Source organism: Monodelphis domestica, chromosome 4, assembly GCF_027887165.1.
Source record: "Monodelphis domestica isolate mMonDom1 chromosome 4, mMonDom1.pri, whole genome shotgun sequence".
Taxonomy (NCBI): Eukaryota; Metazoa; Chordata; class Mammalia; order Didelphimorphia; family Didelphidae; genus Monodelphis; species Monodelphis domestica.
In genome coordinates, this window is record NC_077230.1 from 428,611,784 (window position 1) to 428,628,625 (window position 16,842).

General features: G+C 40.2%; 1 protein-coding gene and 1 long non-coding RNA gene across 2 annotated transcripts in view; one reads left to right on the plus strand and one right to left on the minus strand.

Annotated features, from left to right (window-relative positions):
- Nucleotides 1–16,842, minus strand: part of LOC103092745 (carcinoembryonic antigen-related cell adhesion molecule 5-like) — a 203,878-nt gene that overhangs the window by 169,380 nt on the left and 17,656 nt on the right. The window contains exons 2-3 of the mRNA XM_056796419.1: nt 6,800–7,075; nt 6,170–6,421 (exon numbers count right to left, since the gene is read on the minus strand). Of these exons, the coding sequence (XP_056652397.1) occupies nt 6,170–6,421; nt 6,800–7,010 (463 nt within the window). The 5' untranslated portion in view covers nt 7,011–7,075. The remainder of the gene's footprint in view (nt 1–6,169; nt 6,422–6,799; nt 7,076–16,842) is intronic.
- LOC107650509 (uncharacterized) lies at nt 2,238–5,201 on the plus strand. The gene is made up of 2 exons (XR_001625946.2): nt 2,238–3,266; nt 4,853–5,201. It is a non-coding gene; the product is annotated as an uncharacterized LOC107650509 (long non-coding RNA).

Here is a 16,842-nt window from a genome sequence, read left to right on the forward strand (position 1 = left end):
CTCTTCAGCCATATGCACTATTTTTCTCCTACTCCACTCATCTATGGTGTCTGGATGTATCTCAGGAGTCTTTTCCTTCACTTAGTTTCTCACAAGGTTGTGTAATATTTTAAATTGTGAGGCTATTTGGAGTTTGATAACTTTATTAAGTGACAGTACTAGTAGTAGTAGTAAAGAGAGGGAAAAGTAGGAGAAAGGTAAAGAGATACTTAGTATTATTAACTTTATATGGTTGGACTGAATATTTAATTGGTGGTCACCAGGGATTTAATTACTAAATCCCAAAATGAATTACTAAAGTAAAATGGAATTTATGGTAGTTTATTTTACATTAGAGGGAAGAAATTAAGGAAAAGAGAGAGACAGCAACACAGAGAGAGAAATAGAGAGAGAGAGAGAGAGAGAGAGAGAGAGAGAGAGAGAGAGAGAGAGAGAGAGAGAGAGACAGAAAGAAAGCTCCTGTTTCCTCTGAACCAATTAGAAATTCTAAGGCACAAGTCAGGGGAAAGGAGTATCAAGACAATGGGCCTTTCTTGGAGGTTCACACCTCCAGAAAGGGCAAGGAAGGAAGTCAGCCATTTACACTCACCACAGCGACTGTCTAAATGGAAAACAGTCTGAGGTCTCCTGTACGAGCTCCTCCAAGGGTCCAGTTCTACAACCAAGTATCTTGACTCTAAGTCCGAGTATCTGTCTTCCAGTCTCTCCTCAAGTATCTGTCTTCGCTCCACCTCATAATAACTATCTTCAATCTAAGTCCAAGTAACTGTCTTCCAGTCCAACTCTGAATGACTGATTATCCTGTGTGTCTCTATTTCCACTATTTAAATACCTTTTTCTCTTGTGTCACCTCCCCTAACACTCCTTTCTAGGACTTCCCACTTTTTGACACATGGGTCAGAGACCTCCCACTCAATGTATAAAATGGGTGTTCACACTTTTTGTGGTTAGTTCACACCTTATTGTGGTTAAACCAGGTAGATCTACTTTAAGTACTGGGTTTACATTTTGGGGATTAAAATCTAAAAATAGACAGGGGATTACAATTTAATCTGCACAATAAAGGAAGAGGTAAGTGCCTTCATTGTTACAATAAGAGGATTACAATTTAACCTTCATAGTATGTAAAAGGAATTTCCCTCCCAATTATGTCTCTTTGTTTGATAGCATCAGTCGGTGACCTGGAGATCATTTACCATTGACATGTGCAAGTATAAACAAACTATCAGAGAAAGGAAGTTGAAACCAAGGAGAGGGAAAACTTATTCCATAGGAACTGCCCCCCTGGGCATTGCCAGGCAAACTAAGGAACTATGATTGGTTCCTGAGATGTGATGGGGGGAGAAAGAGTAGGTGGAGAAAACTGCTTATAAGGTTAGACCAAGGAACTACTCCTGCTCGCTTTCTCTGTCTCTCTCTCTTTGTGTGTCTCTGTGTCTCTGTCTCTTTCTCTCCCTGTATCTCCCTCTTTCTTAGTTGTAGGTGGTTAGCTGCAATACAACAAATGGTAAATAGAATATTCAGCTAATCAACTCACGACCTACTTTCCTACATTTCCCTATCTTTCCTAACACTACTTTGATGTAATAAAACTACTCAAGCTACTACCAGCCTCATAATTTAATTTTAATTGTTGCCATGAGGGGACCACAAAAGTTTGACACATACTTTCATTTTGTTCAGTTTCTTCACATTTTACTCTCCCTAAACTATTCTTAAATAAGTGTTAGTAGCTGAGTTAGATTGGCTGAAAAACACCAAGATGCTGACCAGAACCAGTAATCAAGACTGACCAAAGCTACAACCTCACTGCAGAAAACTTTGCGTTGGTGAGAAATAGTTAAGTATAGGGGAAGGGAAGCAAGCATAACTTTTGCTTTTTCCACCAAAAAAGCTAGGTTTGGGGATTAAGCTCTAATTAATGATTAAATGACACCTAGGAGATATAGTGGATGCAGACTGGAGTCAGGAAACTCATCTTTCTGAGTTCAAATCTGGTCTCAGACACTCACTAGCTGTGTGATGCTGGGAAAATCGCTTCACCGTATTTGCCCAAGTTTCCTCATCTGTAAAATGAGCTGGACAAGGAAATGGCAAACCCCTCCAGTATCCCTGCTAAGGAAGGGAGTCAGGAAGAGTTGGACTTGACTTAATAATGACTTCATAAAGAATTTCTCCTCACACATAAGGGTTTTGCTTTCCATCACCATTTGCCTCTATGATTCTAGTTAAGCCCTCTGAGGCCACACAGAACACTTCTAATTCCTCTTCCACATAAGAGTCTAGAAAATTGCTATCAGGCCTCTCCCCAATGCTTTTATTCCTTTTTCTAATATGTAGTTCCCATAATTGATCTTCAGAGACTCCAGACCCCTTCACCAATCTGGCTGAACACTCCCCAGTTCACTGTTGCCCATTGTAAATTGTGTTATCTAGAACCAAATACAATAATCCAAGTGCCATCTTATAGTACAGAAGGACAGCTATATCCTTATTCTTGGAAGTAGATATGCATCACTTAAGACAGCATTAGTTGTTGGGGTAGTTGTGTAGCTCAGTGTATTGAGAGCCAGGCCTAGAGATCAGAGGTTCTGGGATCAAATCTGACCTCAAATAATTCCTCCCTATATGACCCTGGGACACTCACTTAACCTCCATTGCATAGTATTGATCCTAAGTCTGATAGGTAAGGGTTAAAATTATTTTGCATTATGTTTTTTCAACTGCCTGTTACCGTTAAAAATGATAATAAATTTGTTGATCTCTCAATCATACCCAAGGTCTCATTATGCAATCTAACATGGCATTAAAAGTCTATCTCCAATGTCCCCCTTTTAAATTAACCATCCCCCATGAATTCAACTTTTTTAAATGGAATGGGAACCAGTCAGTCACTGCCCCATCAAGGCCAATGCTTTTTGGTAATTTGGACGTTTTATATTCAAGGATAGGACCTGATATCAATCCCCAGTAACATTCATCTTACAACATTCCATCTACAGTGCTAGCTTCCTGAGCTACTTCTATATCCTATCAGCTTTTACCATCCCTATCCTCCCAATTTTTTCTTTCTTTCTATTTTCCTTCCAGTTTCAAAATTATGCTTTCTGCTTGCCTGTAGGATTAGTAGAATATTAGTGGTAATCATTTACAAAGCTCTTTACATATATTATTTCATTTTATCCAAGTCACTCATAGGAACATTGAACAGAAAGAGTTCAAGAACAGAAACTTCAGAAGATTTGTCTGAACTGATGCAGAATGAAGTGAGTAGAAGCAAGAGGGTAATTTATACAATAACTACAGTGTTATGAAGGCAAACAGCTTTGAAAAACTTGGGACCTCTGATCAATGCAGTGGCTAACAAGGATTGCAGAAAACCCATGATAATAGGTTACTCACTTTCTACAAAAACCTACAGACTTCCTATGAAATCAGCTGCCTCACTTCAGAAATGGGATGGATTCAAGGTGTATGTTGCAACAGATATTTTTTGAGATTGGGAATTAGTTTTCCTTGATTGTCTATGTGACATCATAGGTGTATTTTAATCTTGAAACTATTATTGATGTATTAATATTGCAACCTATGTGCTCATGTATGGGATTCATAGGCATAGTACTTCTTGATCATTGTATTTAATAGGTACTCTATTAATTCTGACCACTCTCCAAATCTACATCCCAAAGGTCAGAAGAATTCCTGGGTAGGCTGCCACATTGTCCTAGTTCTCACCTTGCCAGACCATATTCCATACAAGGTCATATGCTGAGTTAATCTACTCCTCTTTGATCTTGTGGTTATCAAGTGAGCCAATGTTAAGTCTTATGCCTTGTCACATGAACATTAGCTACCTCCCATTCCCCATTCTTTGATCCTCCAATAAAAGATTGAGGACATATGTAGGTCACTCTCTGTCTATCACCATCAGAGGGGCACACAAGCTGGATCCCAAGCTCTTTAAGCCTTGTCTCTGAGTCTTTCTTCCTTTATTATATTCCCTCTTTTTCTATATCCCCTTCGCCCATTTTTCCTCAGTTTCTAACTCTGCTTCGCAGGTATCCACCTAAGAATATATTAATTTATGGCTTCAGGCAGTTAGAAACCATACTTATCCCAAAGATTTTCTTATTCATTAGTGGTAGAATGTAGATGGGGGACAGGAAATAGATTTTGGTTAATTGGAAAAAATTAAATTAAGAAAAAGCTCTTTTCAACCACAGGTGTCAAATATATAGCCTGCAACATTCCAAGATGCTGCCTGAACCAGATAAAAAGGTAATTGGGAAATAGTTAACAAAACAAAATAACACACAGATAATTTCATTAATAAATTAAAATTTGTGCTTTAAGCATTCTTATGTACAGATTGAGGCCAATAAAAAATCTCCCCTACTCTAAATTATATGCTGTTGGTGTCTGACTTTCCCAAGGTCACTTCCCCACTTCACAATTCTATCTCTCCCCACTGCTCTCTATTCAGAACATCCCCAGAGTTATGGAGAGGAAGTTGGGATACTCCTAAGGTTTGTAACAATAAAACTTTATGAAATAAAAGGAAACTAAGGCCAGAGATGATCTCTCTATGGTCCTGCTGTACATTAATGTGATTATGGGAGTGGAGGGTCTGTCATCTGTACATGAGAAAGTCTGACCAGTGAATTAATTGGGAAGCAGGAATTCTACTGTGGACCAAGTTACTGGATGCTAAAACCAATAGATGAGAACCAGGTTTCATAACAGACATGCTTCTATGTGACATTTTATGCCACAAAGAGGAAAAATATAGGTGCAATGGTGAATTTCAATGTGTGAAAGGAGACAAAATATACATTCTCCTTTCCATCTCCAGAATTTCCCTGCCAAAGGGGATCAAGGCCAGCCCCATTGCATGAACATAGCTTATACTCCAACCAAGACTGGAAACATTCTGTGGGTCCACAACACCAAGGGAAATGGACTGAAGTAAAGATTATGGGGCAGTCATTGAACCTGCAGTCCTAGAAGTTGAGAGACAAAGAAGGTTGATGTCACTGGGACAGAAGAGAATAATACAATATCAATAACAAGGATGATGACAACAACTCACATTTTTTTGTGCTTACCATGTAATGTTAGGATAATTTTATCATTTTGACTTAAAATCTAAATTAATTTTGTCACCAGGGAAAATCCCATATAATAAAATACCAAAGAAATTATGATGATTTTAATTAATATAGAGAGAACGAATTAAGGAGAAGAGAGATAAAGAGAGAGAGAGAGAGAGAGAGAGAGAGAGAGAGAGAGAGAGAGAGAGAGAGAGAGAGAGAGAGAGAGAGAGAGAGAGAGAGAGGAGGAAATTTAATTTAATCTGCTCCAGCTCAGGCTGAGCCAGTCAGGAGTTAAAGGCCTTGGCCAAAGTGGCCTCCCTGAGCCCAAGGGAAAGGAAGTCAGTCTTACCCAAGTCACCACAAGACTGTCTCAAGGAAACTGTCTGAGGAAGCTCCTCCAGGCTGAGTTCCACCCCTGAACTGAACCCCAGGCTGCTCATATGGACCTTATCAACCTTGTGGCTCCTCCTCTAAATTTTCACATCTACCAATCACATCAAAGGCTTTCTCCAGGACTTCCCATACTTCTAGTTTTCATCTTCTTTGATTAGATTTTTGAGTTACTTAATATTTCTTTTTTATGTTCACCTTTTGTTAATTACTTGACCTTTTTGTGCTTAATTTAACCTTCATTGGTACTTAACATCTTTTTGTATTAAGGTCTAAAAATAGACTTAGCTTAACGTTATAGCTTCACTATAAGGTGAGAACTAAGTACCTTCATTGTTCAATCAGGAGATTACAACTTTTTATTCCCCTAAAGTACTGTCTAGGTAGGGTGGAGTCATTTTAAAGTTCACAGTTAAAAGGACATTCTCCACATAGAATCCTATTATAAAAGGAACAATTATTATTCATTATTCCAGATGAAGAAAATGAGGCTGTGAACAGAGAAGACATATTTACTACACAGAGAGTAGACAGAAAAGGAAGGATTCAATACAAGTTTCATGATTCTGAGATCAGGGCTCTTTCTAACACAATGCATTGTTCCATGGGACCAGGGGGTTAAATGTACTTATGTCTATCATACCAGGAAAAGATAAAGCCCAATGGGGTCCAATCCAGATACTCACCATAGATTATAAGAGTCTTGTTTGCAGTGCGTGCCAAGCCAGTGAATGAGTTAGATGCAATACAGGTATAGGTTCCAGCATGATTCAGGGATGCAATAAAAGAAAATGTGGCTGAGTTGCTGACTGGTTGTCCATTCTGTAACCAAGTGAATTGTACTGGTGGGTTAGAAATAGCAGAACAGCTCAAGGTAATATTTGCCCCAGTAGGGTACACATCCTGTGTACGGACAATCATGGCGATATCTGGGCCATCTGGAAGAAAGAGAAGGATTCCATATTGAAATTACATTAGAAACAAGGGGCATCTCCTAGTCTGTAACCCATCACCAGGAATCACTGTGTCTCCCTGATGCTCCTTTGATCTGGAAAATTCACAACTGTTCCTCTACTTTTCCAGTTAAGAGCTGAACTTGGAAGATCTTAAGACTTTCTCCAGTTCATCACCCTGGCTGGCCACCCTCCACCAGAAAGCATGGCAAGGCCAATCTGGGCTCACTAAAGTTAAACGAGGATGGGAACCTCAGAGAGTATTTCTTTAGCTCTCAGAGAAGTGACTGAATTAGCCTGGCCTCTGGGAACACACCACCAGCCTATAAGCAGGCACCATATAGGAAGAACAAATATACTCACAGGCAACATCCAGTGTGAATGGATCACTCCTATTGCTAAACAATGGGTTCTCGATTTCACACACATATGGCCCTTTGTTATCCCTTCTTGTGAGATTGGGGATAGTGAGTATCTTCTTATCCGGGGACAGCTGTATCCTGCTACCAGCTGGGGCAACTCCATTTATGAACCACCGGTAAGCGTGAATTTGACCTGTAGCCTGGCATGTCATTGAGAAGTCCTTGGTCTCCACTGCAGTAATGTTGGAGGTGACAATGGTAGGTTTGGACAGTGGCGCTGTGCAGAGAATAGACAGAAAATGACTGTGTTGGTCCTTTTTCGTACATTATAATCAAATAACTTGTTTTGAAGTGGCCTCTCTAAGTTCTTGGTAAGGCTGGAGGCCAGAGACCAAGAACCTGTGATTTTAATAGCAAAGACCCCATCCCTTTCTCTGGTACAGGTCTTAATTCCAGGCCTTAGGAAAAGTTCATCTTCAGTTCTTTTGGCTGACAAAGACATTCACATGGAGTCCAAGACCCTGGTGTTCAATCTTTCTGGTCTGAGGCAAGCAGGACTGGGGATGGCATAGCCATTAATAGAGCACTTTTATTTGGATTTGAGGCCTCTCTAGCTTGGCAGAACCAATGAGAGTTTATGATTCCTTGGCCTGGACTTCCAGAAGCCAGGGTTCCTTACCTTGACGGCTTGATAAGGATATTGGGAGAGGCTGGCGTGAATGGACTAGGCACAGACCAGAGGGAGATTGTGTTTAAAAAAGGAAACATTACTTTAACTCTAAAGAGGAGAGAAAAGGAAAGGCAGAGAGTGGGAATAGATCACTTAGTAGCAGGGTACAAAAAGAAGAGCCTCAGACTGGGAGTCAGGTGAGACCTGGTTCAAGTCTGGAGATTTCAAACCCACAATAACATCTCTAATGCCTAGGACTGTGATTTGTCCCCAAGAAGCAGTTCCTACCCTTTACAGAAGATTCTGAAATTCTCTGCTTTGGTCTCTTCCCTTTCCTTAGGTGTTTCCTGCCCTCCAACATGAGAATGAGAATGTTGAAGGTGATCTTCAAGCTCAGATATAGCTTTATGCTGGGAATCTAAGCCAATGGGGACTAATTTTCCCTCAGCCTTCATGGCCCAAGGAGAGCCCTTTCCTTATCTCTTGTTGGCAGGTAGGCCTTGTCACTGACACAGGTGTGTGTGCCAGAACAATCCCTGGGGAACATCCAGGAGGATCACCAGGTTTCCTTCCTGGGTGATCTATGGCCAACTGTCTTAAAATTAATTTCCAAATTGATAGGAATAAGTTAGAAATATTTCAGCTTCCTTGACCTTTATTCTTGTTATTTTGGTAGACCTTGCACTCCATCCCTGGGACTCTGTTGGAAAATTTAAGGTGAAGAAGAATGAGCCATTTTTTATCCAGTAAAGCCAAGTGGGACTGGTCAGGAAGGTGACAAATCTGAGGTCAGATAGCCACCTTTTGAAGTGGGGGGGAGAATATGAAGAAACAGTGAGCATTCTCCTGGGCAAGAAGGCCATGGACTTTTTGGAAGGTGTTTTGGCAGCATCAGTGGATCCAATGCCTGACATGACATAGTGAATATTATTGGACTAAGAGGGAGAAAGACCTGAGTTCAAATTCTGTCTCAAAATGTTACTGGCTGTATGACTTACTAGCAAGTCCCTATCTGTGTCTCAGTCTTCTTATCAGTTAAATGGGTAAAATAATCTCTCCCTCCTAGTGCTGTTGGCTCAAATGAGACCATATATAGAAGTTCTGCATAAATTCTGAGAATAGCCTGAATGAAGGTTCAGAGGAAGAAAAGTACAGAGTATGAGTCTGGGTACCAAAGGCAGACCCAGGCTGTCTGAGCACACAATGCATGGCCAGAAGTATCTGAAAGGTCTGATGCCATTTCATAAGGGATAAGGTTTAATGCCAGACTAAGAACACTCAAGGATAGTCTGTAGGCAATAGAGAGTCATGAGCAGAGAAGAGACATGAGCACACACTTATTTAATTGAAGGATCAAATGAGGGCACTAGAGATACTTAGCCCAAAGAAGAGAAGACTTGAGGGGGAGGGGAGACGTTTCTCCAAGGACTTGTGTTATAATGGGTTTGATGCCCCTGCCAGGGGATGCTCAGTGGTTACATTGATCAGGGAGGGACTATTTCCTAATGTGTCAGTCTCTTTTCTCCTTACAGCAACATTCAGGTACCCTTTTATCTCTTGTCTATCACAGAACAACTCTTTTTTAAAAACCCTTACCTCCTGCATTAGAATCAATACTCTGTATTGTTTCCAAGGCAGAAGGGCCAGGCAATGGGGGTTAAGTAACTAGCTCAAGGTCACACAGCTAAGAAGTGTCTGAGGCAAGATTTGAACCCAAGATTTCCTGTTCTACAGCCAGGCTCTCAATCCACTGAGTTACCCAGCTACCCCTGCAGATCAACTCTTCAGAGGAGGTAATGGCTTCTTTTTCAGATGGGGCAGGGATTATGATTGGAATCTTGGTGATTCTGATTGAGAACTCTACTATTTTTTTTGTCAGAAAGATAGGAGATAGGATTCTGTGGCCCCTGACTCTCCTCTCTCCTAGTTTGCGTCCCAAAATGTGGGAGAGAAATCAAGATGATTCCTCAATTCCTTGACCTTCTCTAGGGCCCTGGTCTTCCTCCCTGGCCCAAGCTTGCCTTTCAAGCAGTATTTACTGCTGTGGATTTCATTGTTCTTTTCAGAGTTATTCATTATTCCTCCTTTTTTTTCAACTTCTTTTAGAAGGACAATGGGGGGGGGGGATAGGGTAGAAGGACATACAGGGCTAGTAATCATAACTATGAATGAGAATGGCATGCACATAATGCAAACAGATAACTTAGAATGGATTATGAAACAGAATCTAACAAGATGTTGTTTATAAGTATTGCACTTGAAACATATTAACCCTGAGTGAAAATAAGGGGCTACAGCAGAATCTATTACACTGCCTCAGAGGTTAAAAACATCAGGGTAGCAGTCATGATCTCAGACAAAGCAAAAGGCAAAACAGATCTAATGAAAAGAGAGACATTGGAAAAGTATTTTGCTCAAAGTTAGTTTTGATTAAAATTCTCTGCAGAGCATATCTTAATTTTAAAACATAATTATTTCTAAGTAGTAAAATTATAATCATAATAGCAGGTTAGAGAAAGAAAAAGTTCATGCTGCCTGTGGCCAGCTGACTGGTTCTCCTGGCTACCTCCTCTGTGAGCAGGCTGCTCCAAACCAGAGCCAGATCAGGTCAGTCATTAGATCCAAATGAGTGGAATAAATGTGAGTCCCTGGCTGCTCAAATTAAAAACCTGGAGTCCCAAAGGGAGTGTAGAAGAGACAGAATTTTCTTCCTTCTTTCTCATGAGAGAGGGCACCTGCCAGGCTGGGCAAATGTAATGCATGGGCATAAAGATAAACATTATGGAGATTTATAACGAGGGGACCACACACACACACACACACACACACACACACACACACACACACACACACACATCATCATCATCATTATCTGCCTGACTCCCTTGATCCAGAGGAGGGCAAAGGACACACAGGCTAGGTGTGAAGTCTACCCCAATCAGAAAATAGAAGGATATATAGCATGAGCTCCACACTAGCCCCTACTTGGAAGCAGTGAATTTATGGGGAGGGAACCATGTCCTCACAAGTAATTCTCTTAGCTTCTACAGATATGAAAATTATCTACTGCCTTCCTTGTTTCTTGAGTTGGGTCAGGATGTCCTTACACAGGGAGCACAAGGGGCCTCCAATCTTCCAGATTTGCCAGGCCTGCCTCCTAAATCTATTAAGCAAAGGATCAAGAAGTCCTTGAAACTAAAGCAGACTTGCTTGCACATTCCATTCTTAATCAGGGGTGAAGGCTGGATGCTTTACCTTGAGAGGAACACACTTAATTTTATTTCCCTCACAGCAGAATAGTTTGACTTTCTGCCCTCTGTACCAATTTATGCTCATCATAACATCCCTTTCCCAAGCCTCTTTGATTGCCAGACTCAGACTTCTGTCCTGACAAGGGGCAGATCTACTAGACTCCAGCAGTAACCATGCCATGGTGGGAATGGCTGCACAATGCTTCTACACCATCTCCTAGCAGGGAAGACAAGAGAAGAGAGGACTCCGCCTCAAAGATCAGTCAGAGGTTCAGATATAAGATTTTTTGTAGGAAAATCAAAAGGTTGCTTTTGGATTCCAAAAAAAGAGGTTCAATTTTCACAATCTCATACACACTGAAGAAATATCAATCCTAAATATACATGCACCAAACATTATGGCATTCAAATTGTACTTACTTTGTCAGATTTATTGGATTATTATCATGCAAAATAGTTTCCAATAATTACTTTTATATTTCTTCATTGGTGATTACTTCATTCTAATCATTTGAGATAATAGTAGTTTAGTTTTCTTCTGTCTTTCCTTAAAAAAATTACTAACCAGTGAATTATCTATTTTATTGTTTTTCTCACAAAATAGCTCTTTTTCTTAGTTATTAGTTCAATGATTTTCTTACTTTCAACTTCATTAATCTCTCCTGTGACTTTTAGGATTTCCCATTTGGTATTTAATTGGTTTTAAAATTTTTGTTCTTTTAAAATTCTTTCTAGTTGCATGCCTCATTCATTAATCACACTTTTTCTTTATTTTATTGATGTAAGTATTTAGAGAGGTAAAATTTCCCCTAAGGACTGTTGGAGCTACATCTCAGAAATGTTGGTATATTCTCTCCTATTGTGTTATTCTCTTTTTCTTTAGAATTTTTTTCAAACCTTTATCTTCAACTTTAGAATCAATACTATATATTGGCTACATGGCAGAAGACTGGTAAGTGCTAGGCAATGGGAGTTAAGTGACTTGCCCAGAGTCCCACAGTAAAAAAGTACCTGAATCCTAATTTGATCTTTGGACACCTCCTGTCTTTAGACTTGGATCTTAATCCACTAAATTATCCAACTGTCCCTGGGTCATTCTCTTTAATGAAATAATTGATTTTTTTAACCTACCCATCTTTTAGAATTACATTATTAAGTTTCAGATAATTTTTAAACTTTTTCTGTAGCCATTCATTAAATGTAATTCTTATTATGTATGTATTTAATAGTTCCCTTTTTCTGCATTTGTTTCTGAGGTTTGTATGACCTAATACATTGCCAATTTTTGTGTAGGTGCCAAGTGTTATTGAGAGAAAATATATTTATTTCTGTACTTCTTGAGTTTTCTCCAGAGGTCTATCATATCTAACTTTTCTGAAATTCACTTCCTTAACTTCTTTTTTTTTTGTTAGATGTATCCAATTCTGAGATGGAAAATTTGAGGTCCCCACTAGTATAGTTTTCTTTATTCCTGAATTTCATGTAACTTCTCCTTTAGGCATTTGGATGCTATGACATTTGGTACATATAGGTTTGGCATCGATATTGCTTCATTGTCTAAGATACCTTTTATCAATATGTAGTTTCCTTCCTTTATTTTTTTAGTCTTAGTCTCAACACTGCATAGTGGTTCCAAGGCAGAACTGTAAGGGCTAAGCAATGGAGATTAAGTGACACTTCCAGGGTCACACAGCTAAGAAGTCTTAGCCCTTATTTGAACCTTGGACCTCCTGACTCTAAGTCTCACTCTCAACCCATAGAGCCACCTAGCTGTCTACTTTTTATCTTTTCAAACTTAAGTCTATTTTTATTTTTGCTTAGCTTGAGGTCATGATTGGCACCCCCACTCCTTTTTATTCACCTGAAAGCAAAATAGATTTTGTGCCAGCCTTTTATCTTTTTTCTGAGTATTTCTCCCTGCTTTAAGTGTGTTGTTTATGAAAAAAAAAACAGATTATTGGATTTTGGTGTTTAATTCCACCCTGCTACTCACTTCTGTTTTATGGATAAGTTCATCCCATTCCATTCACAGTTATGATGACTAATTATGCATTTCTCTCCATCTCATTTCCAATGTTTATCCTTCTCTCTCTCTTTACAGGCTTTCCAAGCCCACCAATGTTTTGCTTCTGACCATCACCTTCCCCAATTCACCCTCTCTCCACTCAAATCCCTCTGCCCCTACCCATTCTTCCTGTCCTCCACCTTCCCTAGAGGACAAGGTAGATTTTCAAAGTCAATTGAGTGTGGATATTATTCCTCTTTGAACCAATTCCAATGAGAGTAAGGTTTGAGCATTTCCCATCCTGCCCCTATCTTCTACTTCATTATCAACTCTTTTATGACTCTACATGAAAACTAATTCATCTTGATCTTTCATTCCCTCTTTTCCCCATGCAGTCCTCTTTCTCATTACTTAATTTTTTTATATCATCCCATTCTATTTGAATTGTGTCATGCTTTCTGTGTATACTTCTTCAAACTGTCCGAATAGTGATGAAATTCTTAAGATTTACTAGCATCATAGTCATATAGGGGGCTCAGAGGGTAGGCTTCAGACACTTGGTAACTGGGTGACCCTGGGTAAGTGACTTAACCCCATATTGCCTAGCCCATACTGCTCTTCTGACTTGGAATTGATAGTTTGTACCAATTCTAAAGAAGAAGGTAAAAAAGGTTTTTTTTTTTTTAATAGTTGCACAGACTTCCAGGTTAAGATGGCTCCAGAGTAGAAGCAGGGCTCTTCTTCTCTCCACCTGCCGAGACACAGTGCCTCAAAATGAGAAAACCAAAGTCAAACGAGTGAAGGAGTTCCATGGTAGGACACAGCATGGAAGGTAGGCAAAGTTAGAACATTTCCATGGTAAAAGGGAGCAATAATTCCCCCACCAAAGTGCCAGCTCACCAGCCCTCCCCCACTTCACCTACCTTACCAGAGTCCAAGGAAGCATGGAACAAACTTTTAAGTTCTAGGAAACAGCCTGACTGAGATCAACACAGACTTGTCCCTAATAGAAACTAGACCTGGGACACCAGAAACCTGAGGAAACATGGAAATTGGATGCAAAGTTTGAGCAGAGGACATGGCTCACAACAAAATGCCACAGAGAAGCAAAAAAAGCCTCCAGGAAAAAAAAAAAACAACCTCTCCATCACTCAATACAGAGACTTTGCCTACACCCTATACCCTGGTGTCTTCCAGGCAATCTTTAAGTTCTTAGAGGCTACACCTGCCCCTAAGAACAGCTAGATACTGCTAAGGACTGAGAAAACATCCTAAGGCAAAAACCTCTCCAGAGCCCAATACAAAGATTGCCCACATTCCTCACTTAGACTTCTGATCATTAAGGACCAAGACAATGGTCAACAACTCCATAAACACCCCCCAAAAAACCCTAAGAAGAAAATTTTAATCCTTGATAATTGTATGCCAAAAAATCCAGACTAAAGAGGACACAGCAGAAGAATACATACAAGTAAACACACACAAAACTTTGGGAAAGAAATGGAAGTTGGTCACAAGTTCTTGAAGACTTTCAACATGAGATTATGTGAAAAATGGAAGAGATTTGGCACAAAAAAGGGGGAGGAGAATAGTTTAAAAAATAACAATTTAAAAGACAGGATCTCCCACTTGGAAATTGTATCCCAGAAATAAATGAAACAATAAACCAATTGAAGACCAGAAATAACCTGCTAGAAGCTATGACAAGCAGGATAAAAGATCAAACTGAAAAGGAAAATCAAAACATCTTACCTGAAAACCAGGCTTTACAAACTAGAATTGGACAAGTAGAAGCCAATGATCTCACAAGACAATAAGAATAAAGTTAGCAAAATCAAAAGAATGACAGATTAGAAGGCAACATAAAATATCTCATTGAGTGGTTGACCTGGAAAATAGATTTCCAAGAGAAAATTTGAGAAACATAGGCCTATCTGAAAACCTGAAAACAAACAGAAACCTTGACATTACACTACAAGAAATTATCCAAAAAACTGCACTGAGGTTCTTCAGCAATAGGGCAAAATAGGCATCGATAGAGTCAATACTACAATACTACACTGCTACACTAAATCCTCAAAAGACAACCCCCAGGAATGTAATTGCCAAATTCAAAAGCTTCCAAGCTAAGAAGAAAATATTACAAGAAACCAGAAAAAGACAACTCAGATATCAAAGAGAACCAATCAGAATTACAAAGGATCTAGCAGCCTCCACACTAAAAGACATCAAGACTTGGAATATGATATTCATAAAGGCAAGAGAATTGGGTCTACAACCACAGATTACCTACCTATCAAAATTGACTATATACTTACAGGGAAAAGTATGGACATTCAATAAAATAGAAGACTTCCAAATATTTGTAATGAAAAGACCAGATCCAAACAGAAAATTTGACATCAAAAATAAAAAACCAAGAGAAATATGAAAAGGCAAATAAGATGGGGGGGGTCTTATTTTTTTGCTTTCCTTTAAGGGCCTCAATAAATACAAATTGTTTATATTCCTGTATGGGGAAATGTTATTTGTAACTCTCAAAAAATTATGTTCACTATCATAATAGTTAGAAGAATTATTCATAGGTAGAGATTGGGGTACTAAGTGGCTTAAAACCATAAAAAATGGAAGTTGATCACAAGTTCTTGAAGACTTTCAACATGAGATTATGTGAAAAATGGAAGAAAGATAGGAAAAGAAGGCTAAAAAGTAATACTCAAATCTTACTCTCAGTGCAATCAATTTCAAGAGGGAAAAGCATTGAGATCCATTGGGGTATCAAATACAATCTTACCCTTTAGGGAACTTGAGAAAGGAAAACTAAGTAGGGGAGTGAAGTGGGGGGTTAATAAAAGGAAGGGAAAGAGAGGGAGAAGGGAATTTAATAGATCCCCAAAAACGTGAATAAAAAGGGAGGGGCCAGGACTTCCGCTCAAGATGGTGACTGAGACGCAGCAAAAGTTCAGAACTCTGAAAACCCTTCCTTACTGATCACAAACTGAATGCTCCTAGGGCACACCAAAATTCAAGCTGAACAACAGGACAGACCCGGAGAACCCTCCTTCTGGATTTGGATCAAAAGGTACGCCCCCCAAAAGCCAGAATCCAAAATCACTCGAATCTAAGGGGAATGCAGAAGGAAGGTCCCAGGACCCATCCCCCCCAACCCAGAGGGCTGAGGCTGCAGCAGCAGCGGGAACCTCAGGGCTGGCAAAAGGGCCTCAGGGCCCTGAAGGCGCATCTTGAAAACAACCTGAGCCAGTCTCAGGGGCACCCAACACAGACAGCAGGGAAACAGAGAGAGACAGGGGGAACCTGTAGCCCCCTGGCTGGGTCCTTCCATCTGAGTCTCACGGAAGTTTCCTGCTTCAGGGCACATACAGTCCAACCCAGCTGAACTTAATGCCATCAGGAGCCCTCAGAGCTTCTGAAAGGACAGAAACCAAAAGGCCAGCAAAGGGGTTGCTCTGAAGGGCGAATGGCTTACCTTGAAAGTAACCTGGGCCAGTTTCAGGGTATCCAACACATAGTGCAGAGGAGGTTTTTTTTTGCTTTTTGCTTTTTTTTTTTTTTTTGCTTCTGGGCTCATCCAGCCCAACCCAGCTGAACTTAATCCCATCAGGCGCCCTCAGAGCTCAGGGAGGCCAGGACCCCTCCACCCTTAGATTGCAGGGTCTTCTGAAAGAACAGAAACCACAGGGCCAGCAAATGCACTGAGGTACCTTGTGGACAGTGCTGTGTCAGGCTCAGAGCATGGAAGTAAGACAACAGAGAAGCAACTGGAGGGAACTGAGAGCAGTAACACCCAAAACTCTGGCAGGCAGGGGAGGGCAGACCTTGGGCTTCCTGTGGAAGACAGAGCAGCTGTGGAGGGAAAGCCAAGAGGGGGTAGGGGGAGGAAGGAGGACAATATGGGAGGGAAGGAGAGTGGGAAAGGGGAAGGAACAAAAAGGGTGGGGCTAGAAAGGGAAACATATCAAGGGAGGGGAGGAGGGGGACTGATTTAAAGTAAATCAATGGCTTAAAAGGTTATAGCTAAAGAAGAAAGGTCAGAATTAGGGGAGGATATCAAAATACCAGGGAGTCCACAAATGACAATCATAACTTTGAATGTGAAT